The 16,331-nt window shown below is 37.2% G+C and overlaps 1 protein-coding gene across 7 annotated transcripts in view; it reads left to right on the top strand.

Annotated features, from left to right (window-relative positions):
* CD47 (CD47 molecule) overlaps positions 1-15,852 on the top strand; it is a 54,583-nt gene extending 38,731 nt beyond the window's left edge. For 3 of the 7 annotated variants that reach the window (XR_002224034.2, XR_002224035.2, XM_020287668.2), the window contains 3 exons: positions 11,685-11,716; positions 13,047-13,071; positions 15,611-15,852. Coding sequence is in view for 3 of the 7 variants with exons in the window: in XM_020287668.2 (XP_020143257.2) it covers positions 11,685-11,716; positions 13,047-13,071; positions 15,611-15,615 (62 nt within the window). In the remaining 4 variants the exon portion in view is untranslated. Of the gene's footprint in view, positions 1-11,684; positions 11,717-13,046; positions 13,072-13,684; positions 13,718-15,610 lie in introns of all 7 variants that reach the window. The other 4 variants (XR_002224037.2, XR_002224036.2, XM_020287670.2 and 1 more) reach the window with 2 other exon arrangements.
* Positions 15,853-16,331: the final 479 nt, after the last annotated feature.

The following is a 16,331-nucleotide window of genomic DNA, read 5'->3' as shown; positions in this document are numbered from 1 at the left end:
TTTTAATTTTATAAAATGAGATAAGAAGCTGGGAACAATAACTTAATGTTAGAGCATATAAAAGATTATAAGAAACTAAACTCAGTAAAGTTGGGCTTGTTGTTTATATAGGACATTTATATCCATTATTTATAAGAGTCGATACTTATTCATTTTTTAAAGCTATTACCAGTTAATTCAGTATAAGGGCATATAATAGTGTTTTGCTACAAATCAACCTAGTAGCAGTCAGAACCATATTTACCACAATATCTCATATTTTAGAATAATGCCATATATATTCAGAGATATTTTGTTTTTTTTTAAATTGTATAAATCCTGTAATTTTTATTATCTATATCATATTCCATTGGTGGACATAATTAACTATTCCCAATTATCTTTTTTTTTCCTTTTTATTTATGTAAATGTATGGGTACATGTGATGTTTTGTTACTTGCATAGATAGCTTAGTGATCAGGTACACTGTACCTATTAGCCCATTTCTCATCATCCTCCCCCTTCCTTCCCTCATTCTTCTGAGTCTCCATTATCACTCCACTCTCTGTGTCCATCTGAACACATCTCTTAGCACCCACTTATGAGAGAGAATGTGCGATATTTGTCTTTCTGTTCCTGGCTTATTTCACTTAAGATAATGACCTGCAGTCCCATCTGTGTTGCTGCGAAAGATATGATTTAATTCTCTTTTATGATGGAATAGTATTCCATTGTGTATATTGACTACATTTTCTTTATCCATTCATCTGCTGATGGATGCACAGGTTGATTCCATATCTTTGCTATTGTGAATACTGCTGCAATAAACATACAAGCACAGGTTATCTTTTGGATATATTGATTTCTCTTCCTTTGGGTAAATACCTAGTAGTGGGATTGCTGAATTGAATGGTAGTTCTATTTTTAATTCTTTGAGAAATCTCCATACTGTTTTCCATAGAGGCTGTACTAATTTACATTCCCAACAACAGTTTATAAGAGTTCCTTTTTCTCCACATCCTTACCAACATCTACTGATTTTTGTCATTTTAATAATGGCCATTCTGACTGGGATATCTCTTTGTGGTTTTGATTTGTATTTCTCTGATTATGAGTGATGTTGAGAATTTTTTCATATACCTATCAGCTCTTTGTATGTTTTCTTTTGAAAAAATGTATTCATTTCCTTTGCCCACTTTTTAATGGGATTTTCAGGGTTTGTTGTTGTTGTTGTTGAGTTGTTTGAGTTCCTTATGTATTCTGAATATTAGTCCCCTGTCGAATGAATAGTTTGCAAGTATTTTGTTCCATTCAACAGGTTGTCTTTTCACTCTGTTGAATATTTCTTTTGCTGTGCAGAAGCTTTTTGGTTTAATTAAGTCCCATTTGTCTATTTTTATTTTTGTTGCCTGTGCTTTTGAGATCGTGATTGTAAATTCTTTGCCTAGACCAATGTGCAGAAAAGTTTTCCCTGGGTTTTAATCTAGTATTTTCATAGTTTTAGGTCTTATATTTAAGTCTTTATTCCATCTTGCATTGATTTTTGTATATGGTAAGAGACAGAGATCCAGTTTCATTCTTCTGCATATGGCTATCCAACTTTCCCAGCACTTTTCATAGAAGAGGGTATCCTTTCCTCAATGTATGTTTTTGTTGGCTTTGTCAAAGATTCACCACTGTAAATATGTGACTTTATTTCTGAGTTCTCTATTCTATTCCGTTGATCTTTGCCTCTGTTTTTATACCAATACGATGCTGATTGGGTTACTGTAGCCTTGAAATTAATTTCAAGTCAGGTAATATGATACCTCCAGCTTTGTTCTTTGTACTTAGGATTGCTTTGGCTGTTTGGGCTCTTTTTTGATTCCATATAAATTTTAGGATTGTTTTTTTCTAATTCTATGAAAATGATGTTGGTATTTTGATAGGGATTGCATTGAATCTGTAGATTTCTTTGGGTAGTATGACCATTTTAATGATATTAATCTGATCCATAAGCATGTGATGTTTTTCCATTTGTTTGTGTCATCTTCAATTTCTTTCATCAGTGTTTTGTAGTTTTCTTTGTATAAATCTTTCACCTACTCAGTTACACTTAATCATAGGTGTTTTTGTGTGTATGTGTGTGGGGGAGGAGGGGTTGTTGTGGGTTTTTTTGTTTTTGTTTTGGGGGTTTTTTGCTATTGTAAATGGGATTGCCTTCTTGATTTCTTTCTCAGCAAGATCTTTACTGGTATATGGAAACACCACTGATTTTTGTGCGTTGATTTTGTATCCTGAAATATTAAGAGTTTTTTGATTGAGTCTTTAGATTTTTCTTGATATAGGGTCATATCATCAATAAACAGGGAAAATTTGACTTCCTATTCTCCAATGTGAATGCCTGTTATTTCTTCTTCTTGCCTCATTGCTCTGGCTAAAAGTTACAGTACTATGTTGAATAGGAGTGGTGAAAGTGAGCATCCTGTCTTGTTCCACTCCTTAGGGGAAATGCTTTCAGCTTTTCCCCATTCAATATGTAAGCTTTGGGTATGTCATGTAGGGCCTTTATTATCTTGAGGTATGTTCCTTTTGTGTCTGATTTGTTGACGGCTTTCATCCTGAAGGTGTGCTGAATTTTATCAAATGCTTTGTCTACATCTTTTGAGATGGTCATATGGTTTTTGTTCTTGATTCTGTGTATGTGATGTATCGAATTTATTAATTTGCATATGTTGAATCATCATTCCATCATTGGTATAAAACCATCTTGATTTTATATTGTATTATCTTTTTGATGTTCTGTTGGATTCAGTTTGTTAGTATATTTTGTTGAGGGCTTTTGTATCTATGTTCATCAGGGATATTAGTTTGTAATTTTCTTTTTTTTTTCATGGCTTTGTCTGGTTTTCATATCAGGATGGTGCTGGCCTCATAAAATGAGCTAAGGAGAATTGATTTTTTAGAACAGTTTTAAGAGGATTGGTGTTAGTTCTTCTCTGTATGTTTGGTAGAATTTGGCTGTGAATCCATCTGGTCCTAGGCTTTTCTCTGTTACTACTGCTTTGATCTCATTACTTGTTATTGGTCTATTTCTTCCTGGTTGAATCTTGGGAAGTTATATATTTCTAGGAATTTATCTGTTTCCTCTAGGTTTTCTATTTTTCTGAGTACATCGTAATTCATAATAGTCTCTGATGATCTTTTGTATCAGTGTAGTATCAGTTGTAATGTCTCTTTTTTTCATTTCTGATTTTGTTTATTTGGTCTTCTCTCTTCTTGGTTAGTATAGCTAGTGGTTTATAAATTTTGTTTATCTTTTCAAAGAGCAAAGTTTTCATTTCATTAATCCTTTGTATTGTTTTATTAGTTTCTGGTTCATTTAGTTCTGCTCTGATCTTTTTTATTTATTTTGTTATGCTAATTTTGGGTTTGGTTTGTTGTTTCCTAGCTCCTTGAGGGTGTTGTTGGATTGTTAATCTTTCTACTTTTTTGATATAAGCATTTATAACTATAAGCTTCCTTTTAGCACTGCTTTTACTATATCTGACAGTTTTGGTATGGCATGTTTCCATTTTTATTTGTTTCAGAATTTTTTTTTATTTCTATCCTCATATCTTCATTGACTCAATAATGGTTATTCAGGAGCATATCATTTAATTTATATGTATTTGTGTAGTTTCTGAAGTTCCTCTTTGTATTGATTTATAGTTTTATTCCACTGTAGTCTGAGAAAATACTTGATATGATTTTGATTTTTAAAAATTTGCTGAGAGTCATCCTGTGGCCTAACATATGATCTCATCTTGGAAAATGTTCCATGTACTGATGACAAGAATGTATATTCTGTAGTTGTTGGGTAGAATGTCCTATAAATGTCTGTTAGGTCCATTTGGTCCAAAGTTTAGTTTAAGGCTGGGTGCGGTGGCTCACGCCTGTAATCCTAGTACTCTGGTAGGCTGAGGCAGGAGGATCGCTCAGAGTTAGGAGTTGGAGACCTGCCTGAGCAAGAGTGAAACCATGTCTCTACTAGAAAGAAATTAGCCAGACAACTAAAAATGTATAGAAAAAATTAGCTGGGCATGATGGTGCATGCCCATAGTCCCAGCTATTCAGGAGGCTGAGGCAGAAGGATTGTTTGAACCCAGGAGTTTGAGGTTACTCTGAACTAGGGTGACACTATGGCACTCTAGCTTGGGCAATAGAGTAAGACTCTATCTCAAAAAAAATAAAAATAAATTTTAAAAAATTTAGTTTAACTCTAATATTTCTTGATTTTCTGTCTAGATAATCTAATATGGTGAGTGGTATGTTGAAGTCCCCCACTATTATTGTATTGTAGTCTATCTCTCTCTTTAGGTCTAGTCATATTTGTTTTATGAATCTGGGTGCTTGGATCCACGTATATTTAAAATTATTATATCCTCTTTTTAAAATTATTTACTGTTTTTGACTCAAAGTCTGTTTTATCTGATATAAGTATAGCTACTCCTGCTCACTCTTGGTTTCAATTTGCATTGCATATCTTTTTCCACCCCTTTACTTTCAGTCTATATGTGACTTTACAGATGAGGTACATTTCTTATAAGCACCATGTAGTTGGATCATGTTTCTATCCATTCAGACAATCTATACATTTTTTTTTTAAAGTTTTAATTATTTTTTTTATTTTGGCATATTATGGGGGTACAGATTTTAAGGTTTCAATAAATGCCCATTTCCCCCCCTCCCCCCAAAAGTCTGAGTCTCCATCATGACCATCCCCCAGATGGTGCACATCTCACTCACTATGTATGTATATACCCGCCCCCCTCCCCCCTCCCACCTGCCCAATACCCTATTACTGTAGCACCTATGTGTCCACTTAGGTGCCACTCAGTTAATACCAGTTTGCTGGAGAATATATCTGGTGCTTGTTTTTCCATTCTTGGGATACTTCACTTAGTAGTATGGGTTCCAGCTCTAACCAGGAAAATATAAGGTGTGCTATATCACCATTGTTTCTTAGAGCTGAATAGTACTCCATGGTGTACATATACCACATTTTATTAATCCATTCTTGGATTGATGGTCACTTGGGCTGTTTCCACAGCCTTGCAATTATGAATTGTGCTGCTATAAACATTCGAGTGCAGGTGTCTTTTTTGTAGAGTGTCACTGGATCATTTGGGTAGATGCCCAGCAATGGGATTGCTGGATCAAATGGTAGATTCACTTGTATCGCTTTAAGGTATCTCCATATTGCTTTCCACAGAGGTTGAACTAGTTTGCAGTCCCACCAGCAGTGTAGGAGTGTTCCTCTCTCTCCGCAACCACGCCAGCATTTATTGTTTGGAGATTTTTTGATAAAGGCCATTCTCACTGGGGTTAAGTGATATCTCATTGTGGTTTTGATTTGCATTTCCCTGATGATTAGAGATGTTGAGCATTTCTTCATATGTTTGTTGGCCATTCTTCTGTCTTCTTTAGAAAAATTTCTGTTCAAGTCCTTTGCCCACTTTTTAATGGGGTTATTTGATTTTTTCTTCCTAATTTTCGTGAGTTCTAAGTATATTCTAGTTATCAGTCCCTTATCGGATGCATAGGATGCAAAAATTTTCTCCCATTCTGTAGGTTGTCTGTTTACTTTCATGACTATTTCTTTGGCTGTGCAGAAGCTTTGTAGTTTGATCATGTCCCATTTATTTATTTTTGTTGCTGCTGTGATTGCCTTTGGGGACTTCTTCATAAACTCTTTGCCCAGGCCGATGTCTAGGAGAGTGTTTCCAACTTTTTCCTCTAGAGTTCTAATAGTTTCATATCTTAGGTTTAAGTCTGTTATCCAGCGTGAGTTGGTTTTTGTGAGAGGTGAAAGGTGTGGGTCCTGTTTTAGCCTTCTACAGGTAGCTATCCAGTTTTCCCAGCACCATTTATTGAAGAGGGATTCTTTTCCCCAGCGTATGTTTTTGTCTGCTTTGTCAAAGATGAGATGGCTATATGAGGATGGTTTTATATCAGGATTCTCACATCTGTTCCACTGGTCAATATTCCTGTTTTTGTGCCAATACCATATTGTTTTAATTACTACAGCTTTGTAGTATAGTTTGATATCTGGCATATTAATGCCTCCCATTTTGTTTTTGTTGCCTAGAATTGCTCTTGATATTCGGGGTCTTCTTTGGTTCCACAGACTCAATATCATCAAAATGTCTATACTACCCAAACTGATCTACAGATTAAATGCAATACCTATTAAAATCCCATCAGCATTCTTCACAGATATAGAAAAAATAATTTTACCAATCTATACATTTTAAGTGGAGCATTTAATTCATTTAAATTCAAGATAATTATCCATATGTGAAGTTTTATTCCTGTCATATTGTTAAATTGTTTTCTGGTTGTTTTATAATTTTTTGTTTCTTTTTCCATTACTATTTGTTATTGTGGTTTGATGGATTTCTGTCATAGTGTTATTTGATTCCTTTCTCTTCCTCCTTTGTGTGATTGCTTTACCAGTAAGTTTTATTCTTTCATGTGTTTTCATGGTAGTAAATGTCATCCTTTTCCTTCCAAGTTTAGGACTGCTATGAGCATTTCTTATAGGGCTAGTCTAGTGGCGATGAATTCCCTCAGTGTTTGTCTGGGAAAGACTTTATTTCTCTTTCATTTATGAAGGATAATCATCTTGCTGGATATAATATTCTTGTCTGCCTTTTTTTTTTTCTTTCAGCACTTTGAATATATCATCCCATTCTCTTCTAGCCTTTAAAGTTTCTGCTTAGAAGTCTGCTGTTAGTCTGGTGGGGTTTTCTTTATAGACGACTAGATGCGTGTCTCTTGTGTTTTAAAATTTGCTTTTTCACTTTGACTTTAGATGGTCTGATTATAACGTGCTGTGGTGAAGACCTTTTTGTGTTATATTTATCTGGGGGTCACTGAACCTCCTGTAGCTGGATGTCTAAGTCTTTTCCCAGGCTTGAGAAGTTTTAATCTATTATTTCATTACATGAATTTTCTAAACTTTTGATCTCCCTGTGCCTTTGGGGATACCAGTAATTGAAATATTCAGTCTCTTCATGTTGTCCCAAACATTTTGAAGGCTTTGTTGTTCTTTTTTCTTTTTTTCTTTATTTTTGTCTCACTGGATTATTTCAGAAGACCTGTCTTCAAGTTCTGAAATTCTTGCTTCTGCTTGGTCTAGCCTATTTTTGAAGGTTTCAAATGTATTTTTTATTTCCTTTAATGAATTCTTCAGTTCTGGAATTTCTCTTTTTGTTTTTATATGTGTCTGTCTCCTTGGTAAATTTTTCATTCATATCTGGAATTTTTTATCTGAATTCTTTGTATCAGTTTTCAGATTTCTCTTGTATCTCATTAAGCTTCTTAAAAATCAGTATTTTGAATTCTTTATCTGGGATTTTGAGAATTTCTTTTTGGTGAAGATCTATTGCTAGAGAATTATATTTCTGGGGATGTCATATTTCCTTGCTTTTTAATGTTTCCTGTTTCTTGAAGTTGATATTATCACATCTAGTGTAATGGTCACTTCTTCCTATATTTGAATTTACTTGCATTGGTGATAAATTTTTGCCTGAAGATATATCTGTGGTGTTGGTTGGGTAGGGCCCTTTGGTTTTGCTTCTAGGTACATGCAGTACTGAAGTCTTTGTTTGATTTCTTCAGTTATAAACAGAACTACTGGTATCTGTGGTTTCCTTGGTGAATTAGGGTGTGGTTATAGTAGTGGGGTGGTAGAGTTGTACTGGGGACTGGAATGTCAGATGAGTCTATCTTCAAGCTTCAGTGATAACATTGGTGGGCCAAGCATGTCTGTCCTTGTGCCCCAGGGCAGCATATGCTGATACCTGTGTTGGTGGTTTCAGGAAGGCCAATTCTTCGGTCTCTAGATGGTTTTGTCAGATGCTAGTTGTAGTAGTGGTAGGCTGGGCAGATGAGTGAGGTCTTGAGCTCCTGGGTGGCTGACATGGCATGGGCAATGGTGGGAGTTGTGGCAATGTGCTTTTCTGGGTCCCAAGCCCTGTACACGTATGTTGGCAGTGGTTGTGATGGGCTGTGCAGGCTTGCCTCCACGCCAGTAGATGGTGCCTGCTGGTAAGAGCCAGCTGAGGTGGTAGCGGTAAGATGTTTAGGACCAACTTTAGTTCCCCAGGAAGAGTACTCAGGTGCCCTAGGTGGTAGATTGGGTTGTATAATCCCTAGGACCCTGAGCCATGCACTCTCTCTTGAGGTTGGGTGGGTACTAAAGCCAGGTGACACTTGACCAAGCAGGCTTGCATTCACATCCCCAAATGCATGTGTCAGCCATGACTGGTGGTCCACATGCTCCTGGTGGAATGCTTGGGTGAGGACGGCAGCTGCTGTGCTGAGGCCCTACCATGGGAGAGTGAGGCTGGTTCCATTGCTCACTGCCTTGGCTGATAGGTGAGGGGTACACATCCCTCTCACACCCCAGTCCCAATGTGTCTTACTCCCCAGTCCCAGCTGTTGCACCCAACCTAGCTGTTCTGTCAGACCTGGCTGTCTGTACTTAGCATACATCTCAGCCCCAGGCTGTAGGAGCCCCCGTCTAGCATGGGACCAAGCCTCTGCAGCAACTCGCATCCTGCTCAAGTCCTAATCTCAGTCCTGGTGATGCCTGCTTCCCAGTGCCAGCAGCCACAGCCCACGCCACACTGTTCTCTCAGTTCTAGCTGTGAGAGCCACGCCCACCCCACCCCCACCCCCCGTTCCTGTCCCAGTTCTGCAAGCAACAGCCTGAGCTTCCCTAATGCCTAAGACCAGCACTGCTGGGTCATAGGACATAGCAGATTTTGTTACAGGCTAGAATTGAAAATGGCATCATGCTGTAGCCACTCAGTTTTCAAAAAGAACGTGTGATCAAGGCAAACTCCCTCCCTAGAGCAGTTCCTTCTCACAGTCTCCTGGCAGCTCCCTGAGTTAAATTCAGGGCTTGGTAGGGTCAAGGTGCTGTCTCATGGTCTGGATTTCATGGTTCCACAGTGGGAAAGTGGACCACAGAGAGTCTTTTACTTATCCTCTCCCCATATCCGGGAGCCGGCTTCAAGCAGGCTGCCTCTTTTCCTTCTGCTTTCTAGTTTTTGATGTTTCCTCTCACTTTTCTATTGAAATTCCATGTTCTCGCTTAAATAATGTACTCAAAATGTGATTGTCTATATACTATTTTGGTTCTTCTAAGTGGGTGAAGTGAGCATGAATGTGTCTAGTCAGCCATTTTGAAAAAATTCAGACAGGTTTTCTTGCTCATTGTTGAAGAGAGATAAATCTGGGATCACTAGAAAAAAGTGTTTCTGAAAAATTTAAAACCTGGAAATACATATATAGCATGTAATTAGGGTAGGTTTTCAGAGAGAGAAGAACAAATCAAGAATCATTGCAAGTAAGCTTATATGGAATACTTAAGGCTTGTAGTTAAAAATATATATACATATGGCTATTAGTGTCAAAGGCCTATGGTAGCAGCAAAGCAATCATAATCATCCTTTTCTCACATGGGTTCTTTTCCTATGGAGAGAATTAACTCAGGTGAAATTAACTTCTCCAGTGTTTAATTTTGTAATATTAGAAGGATCACTTCTGACTGGTGTCCCTTTGATTCGCTGTTCTTTATTGAACTCTTTTTTTTTAGAATAGGCTAGCCAAATGTGACATCCCTTGGATCCAAAAATTGGAACTTATAAACTATTCTTTACACAAGTCTTTACACTGTTAGGGAAGAAAAGGAGTTACTTGGGAATTCTTAATATTAATTCTATTTTTTCTTTCTTTCTTTCTTTCTTTTTGTTCTGAGATGAGATCTCACAACGTTGCCCAGGCTGGCCTTAAATTTCTGGGCTCTAGTGATTCTCCTGCCTCAGCCTCTAGAGTAACTAGAACTACAGGTGTATGCCACCACACCTGACAACATTAATTCTCATTAATAAATTTATGAGCTAAAAAGATAACTATAAGATATTATATCTGACCTTTCATATTACCATCAGAAATTTAGATAGCTGTTCTCTTTTCTTTATAAAACATAGATATAGGGCATGGGTTTAGTTGAAGTAAGTTGTAACTGTACATGTAGCTATCTTGATGGTGGTGGTCCCTAACAAAGGTCTGTAATTCTGCTTGGTTTATTTGGGAGTGGCTAAATGTGGTGCACCCCAACCCATTTTGTTCCCTACTACTTTAAAAAGAAGTTGCCTTCATGTTTGGATGGAAGGACCAAACCACGCCCCCAGAGTGCCTGCACAGTAAGGGAGTTTGATGAAAGCCACACATGGCACTAACAGAGACGGGATCTTTTGAGTATAGATACATCACAGAAGCCTCGCAGAGAGTGGAACAGCATGTAGTCTAGGAATTGCGAGGATCCGTCACCTCCCTAAGGACCGAGTCACCACGGCGCCCTCTCAGCAACAGGAGTGAGTTGGTGCCATCCGTCAGTGGTAGTTACAGAGTTCCTCTGCCTTTGATTCTTCATCTGTTAGCCAGCTAGCTCACCCTCTCCTTCGTGGCCCTGGTTATAAGTAGCTTTTCTTACTGTAGCTCCAAGCTTTGAGCTCCTTCTTGCCTCCTTTCTCTGCTTCTTTTTCACCTTCCGTTCCCATCACCAACTTTCTAGTGTCCTTTCTTTTTCTCCTCTTTGGATTCAGTGGGAGAGAGAAACGTATTAGGCCAGTGAGTGACGGTTTTCCTGTCTGAGAGAGCCATGCCGGCTTCTGACTAGCTCACAGATTGGCTATCCTTAGGGCAGGACTCCCCATTTCCTTGCCAGCTTTGGGAGCTAGGTGGAGTCAGAGTGGGGAATGGTAGTGAATAAGCAGCAAGGAACACACATCAGGCCTGGGGCTGCCTCAGTCTGCTCGTAAGAAAATGCGGCTCCGTCACCCAGTCTGGCTTACAGTGGCATTGACCACTCTGCTCAGTAGGATCACTCTCCTGCCAAAGGATTCACGGCATGTTGCTGGTGGACACGTTTGTATTTGTACAACTCTAATTCTGTATTTAGGACTGGCTTTAGCTACCCTGGGGCCTCTTCACTTGGTTTTTATAAGGAAGTTTTTTCTTCTTCCTACCTGACTAGAGTCATCATTTTCCCCTTTTGTCACTTTCTTCATGCCCTATCTTATTTCATCTTCATTAATCTATTTAGGAACAGTGAAAAGGGTAACTTGGAAAGCTAAGAAGGAACAGATAGAGGAACTCTTTAAATTCAGGGGCATCTGAATAGTTTGTTAGCTATTTGGGGCTTTAAAAACTAGGAAGATGGAGGCAGGGACTGGGCTCCAAGGAAGAACAGTGAGCCAAGGGTAATGGCTGCGGGGGGGACCAGTCACTGCACATTCTGTCCACCTTCCGGCTGGATAGAGCAGGGAGGATGGAGAGCCCACGGTGGGGGTGAGTAGGTGGCAGTGTTTTTCCACCAAGAAGTGTTAACAGTGGCTGATTTGGGGGAAAGATGACAGGGACAAATGAGAGAAGGTGTGTGCTGGTTATTTGATGTAGGTGGGTTATTTGCCTCATTTTTCTTAAAACTCGATACCAATATAATCTAAGAGTATTTTGTAGTTTTGAATAGACTATCAAAGCTGGAACTCTTAGAGTCTCTTGTACCTTTACTTTTAGCCCTGTACATTTTTTCTTAAAATTAAACATTACATTGCCTTAATTTATTTCATTTATTAAATTTATATTCTTATGTTTTTTATTTCTATCAGCTTCCAATCAGAAGACCATAAATCCTCCTAGGGTAAGTTAAAGTTTATTAAATGAATTGGGAATGATCACTTGATGAGTTAAACTGAGGAATAGTAATGGAGATATTTTGTTATCTGTTTAGTGTAACATCAAGTTAAGAAAATGTATAAGTCATTTCATTACCTTTGCATGAATGGGTCCAGTTCTATTTTAAAATCTATATTTGGTATTTTGGTATCCATGCGATGGAAATAAATGAGTCCTTAAGATTGTACTGACTTCTCACACCCAGAACTGGAAAGTTTACGAGTAGGAATAATGGCTATATTATATCTGCAATCAGAAGGAAGCTAATTCCAATACATTCCCTCACCTGTTGGATTCATTTGATGTGCATGTGCACAATGACAATTTCAGGCTTAAGAATGAAAAAGAGAAGTTTATATTAAATTGTCTTAATGATAATCTATAAAATAAATATAAATATTGCTACAGATGTCTGTTCAGTTATGATTTATTCCCCTCTCATAAAAATGTTTTATAATCTTTTCTTCCTTAAAACTATACTCCAGGTTTCACTATACCTTGGATACTTTAATAATCTTTCTGAGAAAATTCCAAGAAAGGAGCAAATTTAGGAGGGCATAAATGAAGAGGAAAAAGTCTTTATAAGTATAAACTCATTTATAGTGACAGCCTGAGAGCTAGTCAGTGAGATCTGGAAAGGACTGTATTGTACTTAGCTTCCCATGAAGGACTGATGCGAGATCTGCCTGGAATGCCAAAAAGAGTCTCTGTCTCTGTGGCTCCACAGGCTTCCAAGTCTGACAAACCTCAGCAGATGTGCTAAAGGGCAGGGGTGGGGTGGACTCCTCTTGCCACAGGTGCTTGTTCTAGAAAAATTGGTGCCATAGCTACATCGGTCACAAGCAGCTAGCGGTTTATAAAGGTGTCTCTTAGAAATAATCCAACCACTGGACCTGTAAATCCTAACATATTTTCTCTCCCTGTTAACTGATTTCGGTTTGTGTGACTTGAAAATGATTCTGCTTTGCTCTCATTTCTTGTTTAACTGTATTATTACTCTTTTGTTGCTATTTATTGTTTGAACTTTAACAATTTTTGAGAAGTTAGGATTTCTTGAACTGAAGGAGGGAGGGTGGGTGGGAAATTCTGCTTAGAAAAAGAATATTAAGAGAATAATACAGTTATTATTAAGCTATTAACTAGACTTGGCAAGCTTTGCTTACAGCCTTGTTTCGTTTTTAGACTAGAATTTACTGCTTACTATATAGTTTAAATGTTGGTGTATATAAGTTTTAGTATAAAAGGACATGAAATAAGTTATATTTTTATATAAACGTATTTTAAATATTTTCCAGAAAGCTGTAGAAGAACCCCTTAATGGTATGTGGTTATTTCAATCTTGATCCCTTACCAGATCATAATTTGAACTGGCCCTCAAAGCAGTTAGAATGCCCCATCTATGCCTTAGAAAAAATCTAGGGTTTTTCCCCCTTCCCTTGCCCTCTCTTCTCTGAATTTTTCATCAAGAATTATGAGTACTGTTTTTGTAACATTCACACCTCTGGGAAAATAAACTGTTCTGTGTCTCTCAAGTAGTTAGTTACTTACCCTACCCAAGTGATACTTGGGCAAGGAGACCATTGTCCTTTGATACTGGCCAAGATGAAGCATAATACCCCCAAGTAGAGAAGAATCTTAGTTACTTCCAATTTCTGATTTATAAATTTCAGAGATACAGGCCATCCCCATGGAGTGAGATCAAATCATCTCACTTTCTTTCTACGTAAATCTAGATCTGTATTCCCAACTAAATCTCTTTCCTTTGTGGATACTTTGGGTATGATCCACAGAAAGGCTTTGTAATAAAATGATAGCCTTAAAATTCATTTGACTGTATAGTTGAGTAGTTAACATATTACTGTATATTTGTTTAGAAATGATTTCTAATTATAGACCTTACTAATTGCCTGCTTGGCTTGTTACTAATCCTTAGCATTTAAAGAATCAAAAGGAATGATGAATGATGGTGAGTATGAAATGTGCCTACAATTATAGGTTAGATAAAATATGGACATGGAAAAATGAAAAAGCTTCTTAAAATTATGGCTTTCTTTTAGTAAACGGGACACTGTCAAATGGTAAAGGTCTACATTTCTTGATATATAAAACTTAAATCTCCTTTTCTAAAAATTGTAGTACTACTACTATAAATGCTATAGGGTATCACAAGCTGACTCTGATCATATGGCTCCCAGAAAAGAGAAATAGCCACTCTTTGTAAAACATTTTTCAGATTCAGTGTCTGTGGACTGTAACTTTAAAATACTTTCTATAAGGCACATAAATAATTTGACATATACCTTTATCATTTTGACAGAGTTTCTTTTGTGCTTGTTTTGGTGATTTTGTTGCATTTAACCCTTGGGGACTTAATATCTCTGCTTTTCCAAGCAGGAACTTGGTTCTAACCTTTTGGGAGACCATTAAAAAGAGAGAAAGAAAAAGATGTTTAGTCACTCAGCTTTTGCTTCCTTTTTTGGAACTGTGGACTAATAACTTCCAATGTTTATTGAATGTTTCAAAGACATATATTTGTTACTTCTTAAAGATAAATAAGTTTGAGATATTGAGTGTCGCAAGCATTCATGTGATGTTACCTTAATATGTTGTCATTCTTGAGGTTCGTGGGCATTTAGTAACTATGTGTTTTTATCTTATTGTTAAAAATTTATTTTCACCTTTGGTATTTGCAATCATTCTTTGATCATATAGTTTGCTTTGTCATTTACTCTTTTAAAGCCTGTGACCTACCTGCTCACCTCTGTAGCCAAGTGCAGCATTTAACACAGGAGGCTATATTCCCCTGAGTGCAATTAATTTTTGTGTAAGATTAAAAACACTCCAATCATGTATTGGTGAAGAGAGTTTAAAACATTTAGGCTTGTACTGAACAAGGAGTCACAGAATGATCCCACTTTTATAGATTTGTGTCACAGCCTTTAAAAGCATGGTTTGTTATATGAGCTGCTGCCCTCCTTTAAAAAAAAAATGTAGTTAGTAGGAATAAATTAATAGACATTGAAAAAACAACTGGGACCTGGAATTGAGATATGGTTGTCCATATTTACATTCTGGTGTCCTGTTTTTTAATTTTCATGTTCTTTCATTTTCCTGCTGTCATGTCATTGTTCTGTAGTTGTATGAAGAAACTAAACTTTTCTCCATTTTCAGAAAATCAATATAAGAACCTTGAGTGCCTCTTCCGTTGTTAATTTCCCTTAAGACATGACTTTTTTGAATCTGCTGCATCAGGAGATATTATAAGGAAGTTTTGCCTTGAATATTTGCGTGCTCATAAGACATGAAATGTATGATGAAAATTTTCTTAATTTTGCTAATATTGAGCTGATCAGAATTTGTTTGCTCTTTAAATGTGTGTCTGGTGGGCTTTTCTTACTGACAACTGCCCAGTCCTCAGTGTGTCTGCCTTGTCAGACACAATGAGTTTGGGGGCACCTTCCCAGGGATCCCAGTCAGTAACATTTTCTCTTTCACCTACACCTGATTATATTTCAGTTACATGAAATGAATGGTGTAGATCTAAAGTGAATGTGATAGAACATTCCAGAATCAATGTCTTTTGCTTTGAAAAATCAACATCTCTTAGCTTTTCCTCATGTAATGCAGCAAACAGGGCTTATCAGACTGTGTTGCTTTTTCGTTTCATTTGGCATTGGCCTTTTTCTTACCGGAAGTAAAAAGGCTAATCCTTTGCCTTGTTTATGTAACTCTGACCTTTGAAGATCTATGTTCTTGATTTTTAGATATGGTGTATCTGAAACAAATTTTTAAATGCATCAACTTCTTAATGGATAGAAAATAGATATAAATAGTGACTGTCCATTTTTCAATTTTCCAGAATAACTGAAGTGAAGAGATGGACTGTGATTTGGAGAGTAGTAAGACGTGAAAGGAATACACTTGTGTTTAAACACCATGGCCTTGATTCACTGTTGGGGAGAAGAAACCAAGAAAAGTAACTGGTTGTCATTGTGGGAACAAATAGTTGTTCCCTCAAATGATTGTTACAGTTAAGTTTTTATTCAAAGCAGCTGTAATTTAGTTAATAAAAGACTTATGATGTGCTGTGTGCCCAACTGAGATCCAGTTTTTTTGTTATTTTTATTCAATTAGGGGCAAACGTAGAATGGGCAGCTTCCAAGAATGATGCCTTTCAGATCCTAGCACTTCTTGACTCTAGGTCACCAGTTTAAGTTAGTTCAGGGTGAGAATTTCATAGCACTAGCCTGGTGGTTACCCAGAGATATCAATGAAAAACAGTGGCTTCCATCAAACCTTAGAAAACTCAGGTTCACAACAGCATTGGCAGTTACGATATTAGCTGAATAATGTGTCTGCCACTTAAGGGTCAAGGGAATAGTGAATTAAGTACAGACAGGAATTCTATTGGGAACATCTGGTATGCCACCCACGTGTGATGTGATTTTGATAGAGACAGTGGTCTTCATTCTTGGGGGTTGCCATTCACACGTTCCTGTTCAACATACAGTGTAACGAATCCTTTCCAGATTTAGGGTACTTTGATTGATGGATGTGTTTTTCTTTTTTTCACACAACTC

Source organism: Microcebus murinus, chromosome 1, assembly GCF_040939455.1.
Source record: "Microcebus murinus isolate Inina chromosome 1, M.murinus_Inina_mat1.0, whole genome shotgun sequence".
Lineage (NCBI taxonomy): Eukaryota > Metazoa > Chordata > Mammalia > Primates > Cheirogaleidae > Microcebus > Microcebus murinus.
This window is presented reverse-complemented; position numbering and strand designations above follow the sequence as displayed.